Source organism: Oncorhynchus kisutch, unplaced genomic scaffold (genome assembly GCF_002021735.2).
Source record: "Oncorhynchus kisutch isolate 150728-3 unplaced genomic scaffold, Okis_V2 scaffold3220, whole genome shotgun sequence".
Classification (NCBI taxonomy): domain Eukaryota; kingdom Metazoa; phylum Chordata; class Actinopteri; order Salmoniformes; family Salmonidae; genus Oncorhynchus; species Oncorhynchus kisutch.
In genome coordinates this window covers 1-17533 of record NW_022265165.1, presented here as the reverse complement: position 1 = coordinate 17533, position 17533 = coordinate 1, and the positions used below count along the sequence as shown (strand labels likewise).

General features: G+C 44.1%; 1 protein-coding gene across 1 annotated transcript; it reads left to right on the top strand.

Annotated features, from left to right (window-relative positions):
- Positions 1 to 120: 120 nt before the first annotated feature.
- Positions 121 to 17378, top strand: LOC109879020 (solute carrier family 12 member 1-like; the record flags this gene model as incomplete). Its single annotated transcript, XM_031820308.1, has 6 exons — positions 121 to 200; positions 5213 to 5288; positions 9093 to 9188; positions 12847 to 12986; positions 13138 to 13248; positions 17267 to 17378. Coding segments are annotated over exons 2-6 (526 nt in total), but the record flags the coding sequence as incomplete, so codon positions are not given.
- Positions 17379 to 17533: the final 155 nt, after the last annotated feature.

Genomic DNA, 17533 nt, shown 5'->3' with positions numbered 1-17533 from the left:
TCCAGGTAGACCGGGGTGATACGTGCCCCTGACAAGTCTTTTCCTCTCCTATTTCTCTCTCTAGAATGGAAGGATCTCAGTGACGAACACGGTGGAGGACAGAGAGGGAGCGACGGACGCCGTCGGACGATGTGGAGTCTGTCATTCCCCTGGACAACAAAGATGGAACCGTGCGGTTCGGCTGGATAAAGGGAGTCCTGGTTAGTAGAGATGGTTACTGTTATGAGAACTTTGTAAACTAACTTCACTTAAACTGAACTTCACTTAAATTACTCTGTCTATTACTAAGAATTTGTAAGGTTCTTATTGAAATGAAATATTCAGAGGCCATTTTACAATAGTCAGTAAGGTTTATATACGAGAGCGCTGCTGTACATATACAAAGACCTTCTTTTATAACTTTCTCTTACCCTACATACATACACACCAACATAGGGCTTTCTCATGAGTCTCACCACAGTTTATTACCACTCAGCTGACAGTTTCCAGGCTCCCCCAGATACAAGAGCTCTGGAGGGGCCCTCCCTATCCTACCTTATCTCCCCAGAGTTACAGCCAGGTCGGTTCAAACATAGGTTAATGCCCCTCTTCGTTCTCTTTCGACACACACATACATTCCTTTCTTCCTAGGTCTATGCCACATAACCCCTTCCTAATGAACAAACATATTTAACATTACTAGAAAGACAGGGTAGAATTCTGTTAGTTATAATTCTACCTTAAATGTATACATCATTTAGTCATTATCATAATAATATCCCATAACAGTTACATTGGACAGGGTTAGGAGGGTCCTGGGGAGTGGAGATGGGTTATATTGGGGCAGGGTTAGGAGGGTCCTGGGGAGTGGAGATGGGTTATATTGGGCAGGGTTAGAAGGGTCCTGGTTAGTAGAGATGGGTTACATTGGACAGGGTTAGGAGGGTCCTGGGGAGTGGAGATGGGTTATTTTGGGGAAGGGTTCGGAGGGTCCTGGTTAGTAGAGATGGGTTATATTGGGCAGGGTTAGGAGGGTCCTGGTTAGTAGAGATGGGTTATTTTGGGGCAGGGTTAGGAGGGTCCTGGGGAGTGGAGATGGGTTGTATTGGAGCACAGTTAGGAGGGTCCTGGTTAGTAGAGATGGGTTATATTTGGGCAGGGTTAGGAGAGTCCTGGGAGTAGAATGGGTATTTCGGGGCAGGGTTAGGAGGGTCCTGGGGAGTAGAGATGGGTTATATTGGGGCAGGGTTAGGAGGGTCCTGGGAAGTGGAGATGGGTTATATTGGGGCAGGGTTAGGGTCCTGGTTAGTAGAGATGGGTTACATTGGACAGGGTTAGGAGGGTCCTGGGGAGTGGAGATGGGTTATTTTGGGGCAGGGATAGTAGGGTCCTGGTTAGTAGAGATGGGTTATATTGGGCAGGGTTAGGAGGGTCCTGGTTAGTAGAGATGGGTTATTTCGGGGCAGGGTTAGGAGGGTCCTGGTTAGTAGAGATGGGTTATATTGGAGCAGGGTTAGGAGAGTCCTGGAGTAGAGATGGGTTATTTCGGGGCAGGGTTAGGAGGTCCTGGGGAGTAGAAATGGGGTTATATTGGGGCAGGGTTAGGAGGGTCCTGGGAAGTGGAGATGGGGTTATATTGGGGCAGGGTTAGGAGGGTCCTGGTTAGTAGAGATGGGTTACATTGGAAGGGTTAGGAGGGTCCTGGGGAGTGGAGATGGGTATTTCGGGGCAGGGTTAGGAGGGTCCTGGGAGTGGAGATGGGTTATATTGGGGCAGAGTTAGGAGGGTCCTGGTTAGTAGAGATGGGTTATATTGGAGCAGGGTAGGAGAGTCCTGGGAGTAGAGATGGTTATTTCAGGGGGGCAGGGTTAGGAGAGTCCTGGGAGTAGAGATGGGTTATTTCAGGGCAGGGGTTAGGCGTGTCCTGGGGAGTGGAGATGGTTGTATTGGGGCAGGATTAGGATGGTTCTTAATGGGGTCCTGGTGTGGGCAGTTGGTTATGGGAACTGGCCTGTCCTAATGGGGAACACTGGTGAGGGAATTTGTTATGGGGACTGGCCTAATGGGATCCTGGTGAGGGCAGTTGGTTATGGGGACTGACCAAATGGGATCCTGGTGAGGGCAGTTGGTTATGGGGACTGTCCTAATGGGATCCTGGTGAGGGCAGTTGGTTATGGGGACTGGCTTGTCCCAATGGGATCCTGGTGAGAGCAGTTGGTTATGGGGACTGGCTTGTCCTAATGGGATCCTGGTGAGGGCAGTTGGTTATGGGGACTGTCCTAATGGGGAACCTGGTGAGGGCAGTTTGTTATGGGGACTGGCCTAATGGGATCCTGGTGAGGGCAGTTGGTTATGGGGACTGGTCTTAGAGAGTGTTGCTGGATATCGAGCAGGGTGAATGGGGAGTCCTGGTCTGTGTGGTCAGGTTATGGGAACTTCTTCTACTGGGGGTCACCCGCCACTCCTGAGCTGTATATCACAACCCAGCATCAATGAGTTAACCTGCATACTTCAGTGATACCCTGACAGGTCACATGATCTGTCTGGAAGCCTCAGACACAGACACTGACACAGCGATAAAGAGATTCAGATAGTCATTCTGTCATAACCCGGTCTCTATCTAACCTAACTACGATCTGACTGGAAGCGAAGAGACAAGGTCAAAGTGATCCTGCCCTGTGAGTAACTCAGGGCTAACCCCAGTCTCTACCTAACCTCTCTCCTACTCTCTGTCTCTCTCGTCCTCTCTCGCCTCCTCTGTCTCCTCCTCCTATTCTCTCGTCCTCTGTCTCCTCCTCTCTCTCCTCACCTCGCTCTCCTCCTATCTCCCTCTCTCTCCTCCTCTGTCTTCTCCTGTCTCTCTCCTCCCGCTCGCTCTCTTCCTGTCTCTCCTCCCCTCGCTCTTCTCCTGTCCTCTCCTCCTCTCTCCTCCCCTCGCTCTTCTCCTGTCTCTCCCTCGCTCTCCTCCTGTTCCTCCTGTCTCTCTCCTCCTCGCTCTCCTCTGTCTCCTCCTGTCTCTCTCCTCCCTCTCTCTCCTCCCCTCGCGTCCTTCTCTCTGTCTTCCTCTCCCTCTCTCGTCTTCTCCGTCCTACTCTCCTCCTCCTCCTCCTCTCCTCTCCTCCCCTCACTCTCCACCTGTCTCTCCCTCTCGGTCTCTCCTCTCTCTCCACCTCTCCTGTCTCTCCTCTCTTTCCTCCTCTCTCTCTCTTACTCTACCTCCTCTCTCTCTCCCCTCTCTCTCCTGACTCGTCCCCTCCTTCTCTCTCCTCCATGGTCTCTCTCCTTCTCTCTCTCCTCCCCGCCCTTCTCCTCCTGTCGTCTCGCCTTCCTGTCTCTTCCTCCCCCTCGCTCCCTCCTCTCTCTCTCCTGGGCTTCTCCTCTTCTTCCTCTCTCTCCCCTCGCTCTCCTCCTGTCTCCCTCCTGTCTCTCCTCCCCTCGCTCGTCCTCCTGTCTCTCTCCTTCTCTCTCTCCTCCCCTCGCTCTCCTCCTGTCTCCCCTCCTGTCTCTCCTCCCTCGCTCTCCTCCTGTCTCTCTCCTTTCTCTCTCTCCTCCACTCGCTCTCCTCCTGTCTCCCCTCCTGTTCTCCTCCCCTCGCTCCCTCCTCTCTCCTCCTGTCTCTCCTCCTGTCTCTCTCCTTTCTCTCTCCTCCCCTCGCTCTCCTCCTGTCTCCCCTCCTGTCTCTCCTCCCCTCGTCTCCTCCTGTCTTCTCTCCTTCTCTCTCTCCTCCCCTCGCTCTCCTCCTGTCTCCCCTTCCTGTCTTCTCCTCCCCTCGCTCCCTCCTCTCTCCTCCTGTCTCTCCTCCTGTCTCTCTCCTTCTCTCTCTCCTCCCCTCGCTCTCCTCCTGTCTCCCCTCCTGTCTCTCGCTCCCCTCGCTCTCCCTCCTGTCTCTCTCCTTCCCTCGCTCTCTCCTGTCTCTCTCCTTCTCTCTCTCCTCCCTCGCTCCTCCTCTCTCCTCCTGTCCTCTCCCTGTCTCTCTCCTTCTCTCTCCTCCCCTCGCTCTCCTCCTGTCTCCCCTCCTGTCTCTCCTCCCCTCGCTCTCCTCCTGTCTCTCTCCTTCTCTCTCTCCTCCCCTCGCTCTCCTCCTGTCTCTCTCCTTCTCTCTCTCCTCCCCTCGCTCCCTCCTCTCTCCCTCCTGTCTCTCCTCCTGTCTCTCTCCTTTCTCTCTCTCTCCCCTCGCTCTCCTCCTGTCTCCCTCCTGTCTCTCCTCCCCTCGCTCTCCTCCTGTCTCTCTCCTTCTCTCTCTCTCTCCCCTCGCTCTCCTCCTGTCTCTCCTCCCCTCGCTCCCTCCTCTCTCCTCCTGTCTCTCCTCCTGTCTCTCTCCTTCTCTCTCTCCTCCCCTCGCTCTCCTCCTGTCTCCCCTCCTGTCTCTCCTCCCCTCGCTCTCCTCCTGTCTCTCTCCTTCTCTCTCTCTCCCCTCTCTCTCCTGCTCTCCCCTCCTCTCTCTCCTCCTGTCTCTCTCCTTCTCTCTCTCCTCCCCTCGCTCTCCTCCTGTCTCCCCTCCTGTCTCTCCTCCTCTCTCCTCCTGTCTCTCCTCCTCTCTCCTCCTGTCTCTCCTCCTGTCTCTCTCTCCTCCCCTCGCTCTCCTCCTGTCCTCCCCTCCTGTCTCTCCTCCTCTCTCCTCCTCTCTCCTCCTGTCTCCCCTCCTGTCTCTCCTCCTCTCTCCTCCTGTCTCTCCTCCTGTCTCTCCTCCTGTCTCTCCTCCTGTCTCCCCTCCTGTCTCTCCTCCTGTCCTCCCCTCCTGTCTCTCCTCCTCTCTCCTCCTCTCTCCTCCTGTCTCCCCTCCTGTCTCTCCTCCTGTCTCCCCTCCTGTCTCTCCTCCTGTCTCTCCTCCTCTCTCCTCCTGTCTCTCCTCCTCTCTCCTCCTGTCTCTCCTCCTGTCTCTCCTCCTGTCTCTCTCTCCTCCCTCGCTCTCCTCCTGTCTCCCCTCCTCTCTCCTCCTCTCTCCCCTCCTGTCTCTCCTCCTCTCTCCTCCTGTCTCCCCTCCTGTCTCTCCTCCTGTCTCCCCTCCTGTCTCTCCTCCTCTCTCCTCCTGTCTCCCCTCCTGTCTCTCCTCTTGTCTCCCCTCCTCCTCTCTCCTCCTGTCTCCCCTCCTGTCTCTCCTCCTGTCTCCCCTCCTGTCTCTCCTCCTCTCTACTCCTGTCTCCCCTCCTGTCTCTCCTCCTCTCTCCTCTCCTCCTCTCTCCTCCTCTCTCCTCTCTCTCCTCTCTCTCCTCTTGTATTTCCTCCTCTCCAGGTGAGATGTATGTTGAACATCTGGGGTGTGATGCTGTTCATCCGTCTGTCCTGGGTGTTTGGACAGGCCGGCTGGGGTAAGTACAACACAGAGTAATAAATAATTGCACCACATAAACTACAGTGCCTTGCGAAAGTATTCGGCCCCCTTGAATTTTGCGACTATTTGCCACATTTCAGGCTTCAAACATAAAGATATAAAACTGTATTTTTTTGTGAAGAATCAACAACAAGTGGGACACAATCATGAAGTGGAACGACATTTATTGGATATTTCAAACTTTTTTAACAAATCAAAAACTGAAAAATTGGGCGTGCTAAATTATTCAGCCCCCTTAAGTTAATACTTTGTAGCGCCACCTTTTGCTGCGATTACAGCTGTAAGTCGCTTGGGGTATGTCTCTATCAGTTTTGCACATCGAGAGACTGACATTTTTTCCCATTCCTCCTTGCAAAACAGCTCGAGCTCAGTGAGGTTGGATGGAGAGCATTTGTGAACAGCAGTTTTCAGTTCTTTCCACAGATTCTCGATTGGATTCAGGTCTGGACTTTGACTTGGCCATTCTAACACCTGGATATGTTTATTTTTGAACCATTCCATTGTAGATTTAGCTTTATGTTTTGGATCATTGTCTTGTTGGAAGACAAATCTCCGTCCCAGTCTCAGGTCTTTTGCAGACTCCATCAGGTTTTCTTCCAGAATGGTCCTGTATTTGGCTCCATCCATCTTCCCATCAATTTTAACCATCTTCCCTGTCCCTGCTGAAGAAAAGCAGGCCCAAACCACGATGCTGCCACCACCATGTTTGACAGTGGGGATGGTGTGTTCTAGGTGATGAGCTGTGTTGCTTTTACGCCAAACATAACGTTTTGCATTGTTGCCAAAAAGTTCAATTTTGGTTTAATCTGACCAGAGCACCTTCTTCCACATGTTTGGTGTGTCTCCCAGGTGGCTTGTGGCAAACTTTAAACAACACTTTTTATGGATATCTTTAAGAAATGGCTTTCTTCTTGCCACTCTTCCATAAAGGCCAGATTTGTGCAATATACGACTGATTGTTGTCCTATGGACAGAGTCTCCCACCTCAGCTGTAGATCTCTGCAGTTCATCCAGAGTGATCATGGGCCTCTTGGCTGCATCTCTGATCAGTCTTCTCCTTGTATGAGCTGAAAGTTTAGAGGGACAGCCAGGTCTTGGTAGATTTGCAGTGGTCTGATACTCCTTCCATTTCAATATTATCGCTTGCACAGTGCTCCTTGGGATGTTTAAAGCTTGGGAAAAGCTTGTATCCAAATCCGGCTTTAAACTTCTTCACAACAGTATCTCGGACCTGCCTGGTGTGTTCCTTGTTCTTCATGATGCTCTCTGCGCTTTTAACGGACCTCTGAGACTATCACAGTGCAGGTGCATTTATACGGAGACTTGATTACACACAGGTGGATTGTATTTATCATCATTAGTCATTTAGGTCAACATTGGATCATTCAGAGATCCTCACTGAACTTCTGGAGAGAGTTTGCTGCACTGAAAGTAAAGGGGCTGAATAATTTTGCACGCCCAATTTTTCAGTTTTTGATTTGTTAAAAAGGTTTGAAATATCCAATAAATGTCGTTCCACTTCATGATTGTGTCCCACTTGTTGTTGATTCTTCACAAAAAAATACAGTTTTATATCTTTATGTTTGAAGCCTGAAATGTGGCAAAAGGTTGCAAAGTTCAAGGGGGCCGAATACTTTCGCAAGGCACTGTATCAGAAAAAAAGAGTGCTATGTAGCACATTTGTTCCTGTAGGACAACAGGCTCCTTTTCAGGTCAGATAGAACCCTTTAGGTTTCCAAAAAGAACCAGGTTACAAAATAATTATCTGGATTCCAAATAGATAAAGGTTGGTATTGGGAACCAGAAAGAGTTCTACCTTATCTTAAATTCAGAGGGTTCCCCAATACTCCCTTACAGAAGTGGTATTTAAAGTTGGGGTCACGATGGGGTAACTGCAGTGGGGTCACGATGGGGTAACTGCAGTGGGGTCACGATGGGGTAACTGCAGTGGGGTCGCCAAAATGTTTTTAAAAATCACATTTTAAACAATGAGGAGTACAGATTATTACTGTATTACTGTATACAATATACAAACGTTTTGAGAAAGATCATTTGAAAGCTACAATTTTATTGAGAAAATGTATTTATTGGTTTCTTTTCATGTTGATAAGAAATGAATATGCAATGAACATTTTAAGGTTGTGTCTTTAGATTTGGGTTGGGGTCGCAAGAAATTATTGGGGGGAAAATGGGGTCCCCAGAAATTCTGGTGGAAAAAATTGGGTCCCCACTGAAAATGTTTGAATACCACTGACCTACTGGGACATTCTTTGTTGCACTCTTTGTTTCTGAGAGTGTAGATATGCAAAAATATGTACAACACAAAAAGACAACCAGTCAGCTCCCAGTGTCCTTCACTCTGAGGTCAAAGCAAAGGAAGTAGCTTGAATGTACCAGGTGTGTGTATGTGTGTGTGTTTGTGTGCATGTGTGTGTTTATCAGGGGTGAGGACCTCTTTATGGAGCATAACTAATCTATTTCAGAGCGCTGGCTGCAGTGCAAAAAGAGACCATGACAGATATCAGAGTAAACCGCCTGCTGGAACTAACAGCCTACAGGCCTACAGCACCATTAGTCCTGAGAATGGACCATTTCAGACGCACAGAAGGCTTCACTGTGTTTCTCAAGGTGTTAGAGGTGACTGGAGGGGACAGAAGGCTTCAATGTGTTTCTCAAGGTGTTAGACGTGACTGGAGGGGACAGAAGGCTTCACTGTGTTTCTCAAGGTATTAGAGGTGACTGGAGGGGACAGAAGGCTTCACTGTGTTTCTCAAGGTGTTAGAGGTGACTGGAGGGGACAGAAGGCTTCACTGTGTTTCTCAAGGTGTTAGAGGTGACTGGAGGGGACAGAAGGCTTCACTGTGTTTCCCAAGGTGTTAGATGTGACTGGAGGGGACAGAAGGCTTCACTGTGTTTCTCAAGGTGTTCGAGGTGACTGGAGGGGACAGAAGGCTTCACTGTGTTTCTCAAGGTGTTAGACGTGACTGGAGGGGACAGAAGGCTTCACTGTGTTTCTCAAGGTGTTAGAGGTGACTGGAGGGGACAGAAGCCTTCACTGTGTTTCTCAAGGTGTTAGAGGTGACTGGAGGGGACAGAAGGCTTCACTGTGTTTCTCAAGGTGTTAGAGGTGACTGGAGGGGACAGAAGGCTTCACTGTGTTTCTCAAGGTGTTAGAGGTGCCTGGAGGGGACAGAAGGCTTCACTGTGTTTCTCAAGGTGTTAGAGGTGACTGGAGGGGACAGAAGGTGTGGTCAGGTGTTAGAAAGAGAAGTTGGTAGATTATTTCAGAACCAGCACAGTGTGACAAAAACAGAACACTACACTCCTTTAAAGTACACTTCTTAAAGTTGTACTCCAGTTTCTGATTTAGCTCATTTATCAGCTGATTTACTGAACAAAAGGCACATCTCAATAGGTGGTCCAGGTATCCTTATGATATGGCACAAGTGGGGGTTGGCCTTTCCTCTTCTGTTCTCTAATGCTCCTCTATTGTTCCTCAAGCAAGGGAGGAGGCCGATGACATCACAACTCCTTGAAGTTTGCAGTTGTGGTTTTTTTTAAACGATTTTGCTCAAAACATATTTTTTGACCCTTTACTGTATTCATATCACTTTCAACAGTAGAAGTTCCAAAGTTGCTGGAGGACCATCTTTAAGAAGAAAAGAAAGACATTTCAGTGTGGAATTCAAACTTTGCAAAACATTGTATGCCTTCACATGTAGACAGACTGTAAATGGCCTGAGCAGGGGTGAGTTGGATTAACAGGTATTTTGTGTTTTAGGTCTGGGCATTGTGGTCATTGCTCTGAGCTGTGTGGTGACCACCGTCACAGGTCTCTCCATGTCTGCTATCTGCACCAATGGAGTGGTACGAGGAGGTGAGTCAACCAAATCAAATCAAATGTTATTTGTCACATGCGCCGAATACAACAGGTGTCGGTAGACCTTACAGTGAAATGCCGAATACAACAGGTGTAGGTAGACCTTACAGTGGAATGCTGAATACAACAGGTGTCGGTAGACCTTACAGTGAAATGCCGAATACAACAGGTGTAGGTAGACCTTACAGTGGAATGCTGAATACAACAGGTGTAGGTAGACCTTACAGTGACATGCTGAATACAACAGGTGTAGGTAGACCTTACAGTGGAATGCTGAATACAACAGGTGTAGGTAGACCTTACAGTGGAATGCTGAATACAACAGGTATAGGTAGACCTTACAGTGGAATGCTGAATACAACAGGTGTCGGTAGACCTTACAGTGAAATGCCGAATACAACAGGTGTAGGTAGACCTTACAGTGGAATGCTGAATACAACAGGTGTAGGTAGACCTTACAGTGACATGCTGAATACAACAGGTGTAGGTAGACCTTACAGTGGAATGCTGAATACAACAGGTGTAGGTAGACCTTACAGTGGAATGCCGAATACAACAGGTGTAGGTAGACCTGACAGTGGAATGCTGAATACAACAGGTGTAGGTAGACCTGACAGTGGAATGCTGAATACAACAGGTGTAGGTAGACCTTACAGTGACATGCTGAATACAACAGGTGTAGGTAGACCTTACAGTGACATGCTGAATACAACAGGTGTAGGTAGACCTTACAGTGGAATGCCGAATACAACAGGTGTAGGTAGACCTGACAGTGGAATGCTGAATACAACAGGTGTAGGTAGACCTGACAGTGGAATGCTGAATACAACAGGTATAGGTAGACCTTACAGTGGAATGCTGAATACAACAGGTATAGGTAGACCTTACAGTGGAATGCTGAATACAACAGGTATAGGTAGACCTTACAGTGAAATGCTGAATACAACAGGTGTAGGTAGACCTTACAGTGACATGCTGAATACAACAGGTGTAGGTAGACCTTACAGTGGAATGCCGAATACAACAGGTGTAGGTAGACCTGACAGTGGAATGCTGAATACAACAGGTGTAGGTAGACCTGACAGTGGAATGCTGAATACAACAGGTATAGGTAGACCTTACAGTGGAATGCTGAATACAACAGGTATAGGTAGACCTTACAGTGGAATGCTGAATACAACAGGTATAGGTAGACCTTACAGTGGAATGCTGAATACAACAGGTGTAGGTAGACCTTACAGTGGAATGCTGAATACAACAGGTGTAGACCTTACAGCGGAATGCTGAATACAACAGGTGTAGGTAGACCTTACAGTGGAATGCTGAATACAACAGGTGTAGGTAGACCTTACAGTGGAATGCTGAATACAACAGGTGTAGGTAGACCTTACAGTGGAATGCTGAATACAACAGGTGTAGACCTTACAGTGGAATGCTGAATACAACAGGTGTAGGTAGACCTTACAGTGAAATGCTGAATACAACAGGTGTAGGTAGACCTTACAGTGGAATGCTGAATACAACAGGTGTAGGTAGACATTACAGTGGAATGCTGAATACAACAGGTGTAGGTAGACCTGACAGTGAAATGCTGAATACAACAGGTGTAGGTAGACCTTACAGTGAAATGCTGAATACAACAGGTGTAGGTAGACCTTACAGTGAAATGCTGAATACAACAGGTGTAGACCTTACAGTGGAATGCTGAATACAACAGGTGTAGGTAGACCTTACAGTGGAATGCTGAATACAACAGGTGTAGGTAGACCTTACAGTGGAATGCTGAATACAACAGGTGTAGGTAGACCTTACAGTGGAATGCTGAATACAACAGGTGTAGGTAGACCTTACAGTGGAATGCCGAATACAACAGGTGTAGGTAGACCTTACAGTGGAATGCTGAATACAACAGGTGTAGGTAGACCTTACAGTGGAATGCTGAATACAACAGGTGTAGGTAGACATTACAGTGGAATGCTGAATACAACAGGTGTAGGTAGACCTGACAGTGAAATGCTGAATACAACAGGTGTAGGTAGACCTTACAGTGAAATGCTGAATACAACAGGTGTAGGTAGACCTTACAGTGAAATGCTGAATACAACAGGTGTAGACCTTACAGTGGAATGCTGAATACAACAGGTGTAGGTAGACCTTACAGTGGAATGCCGAATACAACAGGTGTAGGTAGACCTTACAGTGGAATGCTGAATACAACAGGTGTAGGTAGACATTACAGTGGAATGCTGAATACAACAGGTGTAGGTAGACCTTACAGTGGAATGCTGAATACAACAGGTGTAGGTAGACATTACAGTGGAATGCTGAATACAACAGGTGTAGGTAGACCTTACAGTGGAATGCTGAATACAACAGGTGTAGGTAGACCTTACAGTGGAATGCTGAATACAACAGGTGTAGACCTTACAGTGGAATGCTGACTTACAGGTCCTTAACCAACAATGTTTTGAGAAGAATAAGTGCTAAGTAAACAAAACATAGAAGAAAAAAAGAAAAAAAACAAATAATTAAAGAGCAGCAGTAAAATAACGAGGCTTTATGCAGGCAATCAACACATTATAAACATGAGACAATGTTGAAAAAACAAGGAGAGCTCTAAGGTTGTTCTCAATGACTGTCCACTGTATGTACAAGTATAGGAATGTTATTATCCTCGCTCCCTACCTGCTCTGTGTCCACTGTATGTACAAGTAGAGGGATGTTATTATCCTCGCTCCCTACCTGCTCTGTGTCCACTGTATGTACAAGTATAGGAATGTTATTATCCTCGCTCCCTACCTGCTCTGTGTCCACTGTATGCACAAGTAGAGGGATGTTATTATCCTCGCTCCCTACCTGCTCTGTGTCCACTGTATGTACAAGTATAGGAATGTTATTATCCCCGCTCCCTACCTGCTCTGTGTCCACTGTATGTACAAGTATAGGAATGTTATTATCCCCGCTCCCTACCTGCTCTGTGTCCACTGTATGTACAAGTATAGGAATGTTATTATCCCCGCTCCCTACCTGCTCTGTGTCCACTGTATGTACAAGTATAGGAATGTTATTATCCCTGCTCCCTACCTGCTCTGTGTCCACTGTATGTACAAGTAGAGGAATGTTATTATCCCTGATCCCTACCTGCTCTGTGTCCACTGTATGTACAAGTATAGGAATGTTATTATCCCTGCTCCCTACCTGCTCTGTGTCCACTGTATGTACAAGTATAGGAATGTTATTATCCCTGCTCCCTACCTGCTCTGTGTCCACTGTATGTACAAGTAGAGGAATGTTATTATCCCCGCTCCCTACCTGCTCTGTGTCCACTGTATGCACAAGTAGAGGGATGTTATTATCCTCGCTCCCTACCTGCTCTGTGTCCACTGTATGCACAAGTATAGGAATGTTATTATCCCCGCTCCCTACCTGCTCTGTGTCCACTGTATGTACAAGTGGAGGAATGTTATTATCCCTGCTCCCTGCCTGCTCTGTGTCCACTGTATGCACAAGTAGAGGGATGTTATTATCCTCGCTCCCTACCTGCTCTGTGTCCACTGTATGTACAAGTATAGGAATGTTATTATCCCTGCTCCCTACCTGCTCTGTGTCCACTGTATGTACAAGTAGAGGAATGTTATTACTGATTGGTTTCCAGGAGGGGCGTACTACCTGATATCACGTAGTCTGGGACCAGAGTTTGGCGGTTCCATTGGTCTCATCTTCGCCTTCGCTAACGCTGTTGCCGTGGCGATGTACGTGGTGGGCTTCGCAGAGACTGTGGTTGACCTACTCAAGGTACGTAGCATCTGTGTGTGTGTTTGTGTGTGTGTGTGTGTGTCAGATCACTGACTGTGGTCCCTCTCTCCCTCTCCCCCCTCTCTCTCTACCTCTCCCTGTGCATCTCTCTCTCCACCTCTGTCTCCCCCTCCTTCCCTCTCCTCTACAGGAAAACAATGCCATTATGATAGATGAGCTGAATGACATCAGGATCATCGGCTGTATCTCGGTTGTACTGCTGCTGGGGATCTCAGTGGCCGGGATGGAGTGGGAGGCCAAGGTGAGATACTACACTACGCTACATTACATTATACTACACATTATACTACATTAAACTACACTACACTACAATAAACAACACTATTCTACATTATACTACATTATACTACACTACATTATACAACACTATGCTACATTATACTACATGATACTAGACTATGCTACATTACATTATACTACACTACACTACAATAAACAACACTACTCTACATTATACTACACTACATTATACAACGCTATGCTACATTATACAACATTATACTACACTACATTATACAACACTACGCTACTCTACGCTACATTACATTATACTACTCTACGCTATGCTACATTACATTATACTACTCTACTCTACATTACACTACTCTACATTACACTACTCTACTCTACGCTACATTACATTATACTACTCTACGCTACATTACATTATACTACTCTACATTATAGTATACTACTCTACGCTACATTACACTACTCTACTCTACATTACACAATGCTACTATACGCTACTCTACGGTACATTACATTATACTCTCTACGCTAAATTACACTACTCTACTCTACTCTACATTACAGTATACTACTCTACGCTAAATTACACTACTCTAATCTACATTACAGTATACTACTCTACGCTACATGACATTATACTACTCTACGCTACATTACATTATACTACTCTACATTACATTATACTACTCTACATTACATTATACTACTCTACATTACATTATACTACTCTACGCTACATTACATTATACTACACTACACTACATTAAACTACTCTACGCTACATTACACTACTCTACTCTACATTACATTATACTACTCTACACTACATTATACTACTCTACATTACATTATACAACTCTACACTACACTACATTATACTACTCTACTCTATATTACATTATACTACTCTACGCTACATTACATTACATTATACTATTCTACGCTACATTACATTATACTACTCTACTCTACATTACATTATACTACTCTACACTACGATACATTACATTATACTACTCTACACTACATTACATTATACTACTCTACGCTACATTACATTATACTACTCTACTCTACGATACATTACATTATACTACTCTACACTACATTACATTATAATACTCTACTCTATATTACATTATACTACTCTACTCTACATTACATTATACTATTCTACTCTATGCTACATTACATTATACTACTCTATGCTACATTACATTATACTACTCTACACTACATTACATTATACTACTCTACTCTACATTACATTATACTACTCTACATTACATTATACTATACTACACTATACATTACATTATACTACTCTATGCTACATTACATTATACTACCCTACATTACATTATACTACTCTACGCTACATTACTTATACTACTCTACCTCTACGAAACATTACATTATACTACTCTACACTATATTACATTATACTACTCTACTCTATATTACATGATACTACTCTACATTACATTATACTACTCTACTCTACATTACATTATAACCTACTCTACACTACATTACATTATTCTACTCTACGATACATTACATTACATTATACTACTCTACACTACATTACATTATTCTACTCTACATTACATTATACTACTCTACGATACATTACATGTATACTACTCTACACTACATTACAATTATACTACTCTACTCTATATTACATTATACTACTCTACACTACATTACATTATACTACTCTACTCTACGATACATTACATTATACTACTCTACACTACATTACATGATACTACTCTACTCTACACTACATTACATGATACTACTCTACTCTATATTACATTATACTACTCTACTCTATATTACATTATACTACTCTACGCTACATTACATTATACTACTCTACTCTATATTACATTATACTACTCTACATTACATTATACTACTCTACGCTACATTACATTATACTACTCTACATTACGTTATACTACTCTACATTACATTATACTACTCTACATTACGTTATACTACTCTAGGCTACATTATACTACTCTACGCTACATTACATTATACTACTCTACGCTACATTACATTATACTACTCTACATTACGTTATACTACTCTACATTACATTATACTACTCTACATTACGTTATACTACTCTACATTACATTATACTACTCTACGCTACATTACATTATACTACACTACGCTACATTACATTATACTACTCTACGCTACATTACATTATACTACTCTACTCTATATTACATTATACTACTCTACTCTACATTACATTATACTACTCTACGCTACATTACATTATACTACTCTACATTACATTATACTACTCTACACTACATTACATTATACTACTCTACTCTATATTACATTATACTACTCTACTCTACATTACATTATACTACTCTACGATACATTACACTATACTACTCTACTCTACATTACATTATACTACTCTACTCTACATTACATTATACTACTCTACTCTACTCTACGCTAAGCTACTCTACAATACATTACATTATCTACATTACATTATACTACTCTGCATTACATTATACTACTCTACATTACATTATACTACTCTACACTACACTACATTACATTATACTTCTCTACGCTACATTACATTGTACTACTCTAAACTACATTTCATTATACTACTCTACATTACATTATACTCTACTCTACGATACATTATCTACATTACATTATACTACTCTACATTACATTATACTACTCTACTCTACGCTACATTACATTATATTATACTACACTACGCTACATTACACTACTCTACGCTACATTACATTATACTACTCTACACTACATTATACTACTCTACACTACATTATACTACTCTACACTACTCTACATTACATTATACTACTCTACACTACTCTACACTACATTACATTATACTACTCTACACTACGCTACATTACATTATACTACTCTACACTACATTACATTATACTACTCTACACTACGCTACATTACATTATACTACTCTACATTACACTACTCTACTCTACTCTATGCTACATTACATTATACTACTCTACGCTACATTACATTATCTACACTACATTACATATACTACTCTACACTACATTACACTACTCTACGCTACATTATACTACTCTACGCTACATTACATTATACTACTCTACACTACGGTACATTACATTATACTACTCTACACTACATTACATTACACTACTCTACGCTACTCTACGATACATTATATTATACTACTCTACGCTACATTATACATATTATGCTACTCTCCATTATTTATACTACTCTACATTACATTATACTACATTGCTCCACTACATTATACTACATTACGCTACACAACATTATACCACATTATACTACACTACATTGTACTATACTATACTATGCTACATTCCACTACATTATACTACGCTACCTACATTATACTATGCTACACACTACCTACACTATTCTACATAATACTACACTACATTATACAACATTATACTACACTAAGCTACACTATATTATACTAGACTACATTATAATATACTACACTACATTATACTATGCTATACTGCATTATACTACACTACATTATACTACGCTACATTATAATAAGCTACATTATAATACACTACTCAACGCTACATTATACTACACAGCATGATATAATACACAACACATACACTACACTACATTATGCTACTCTCACTACGCTACTACACGCACTTCACTGTACAGCTAGAGACATCCACATACAGTGTGGTTCAAATCCCCATGTTTCCAGTAGAAAATTAATCAACTGATATCAACTTGACATCTTTCATTCCATGTCTGATATTGACCCGTAACTGAGATCAGTATGTGTTCAGTTCCTTATCACAGTCGGTTTCTCCTCTTCAGCTGTTGAGAGGAATGGGTGGACCTTGTAACTGTCCTCTAGTGTCATATGAAAACTTTATAACCCAGACTAACCTGTTGATGTCCTGTCTCTTCAGGCCCAGATCGGTTTGCTGATCATCCTCCTGGTAGCCATCGTCAACGTCTTCGTAGGAACTGGCATCCCAGCTTCCACCGACAAGAAGTCCAAAGGATTCTTTAACTATGACGGTAAGGCAACAGAGGTTTCCTTCACATAGATAGAGGAATTCATCAAATACATAACCTTTATAATGCTCACATTTATAATCAAGCTATATTAGTTTCATGAGGAGAGCCCTGAGTTTGTCCTGCTCGGGTCACATGGTCAGGAGGAGAACATGTAT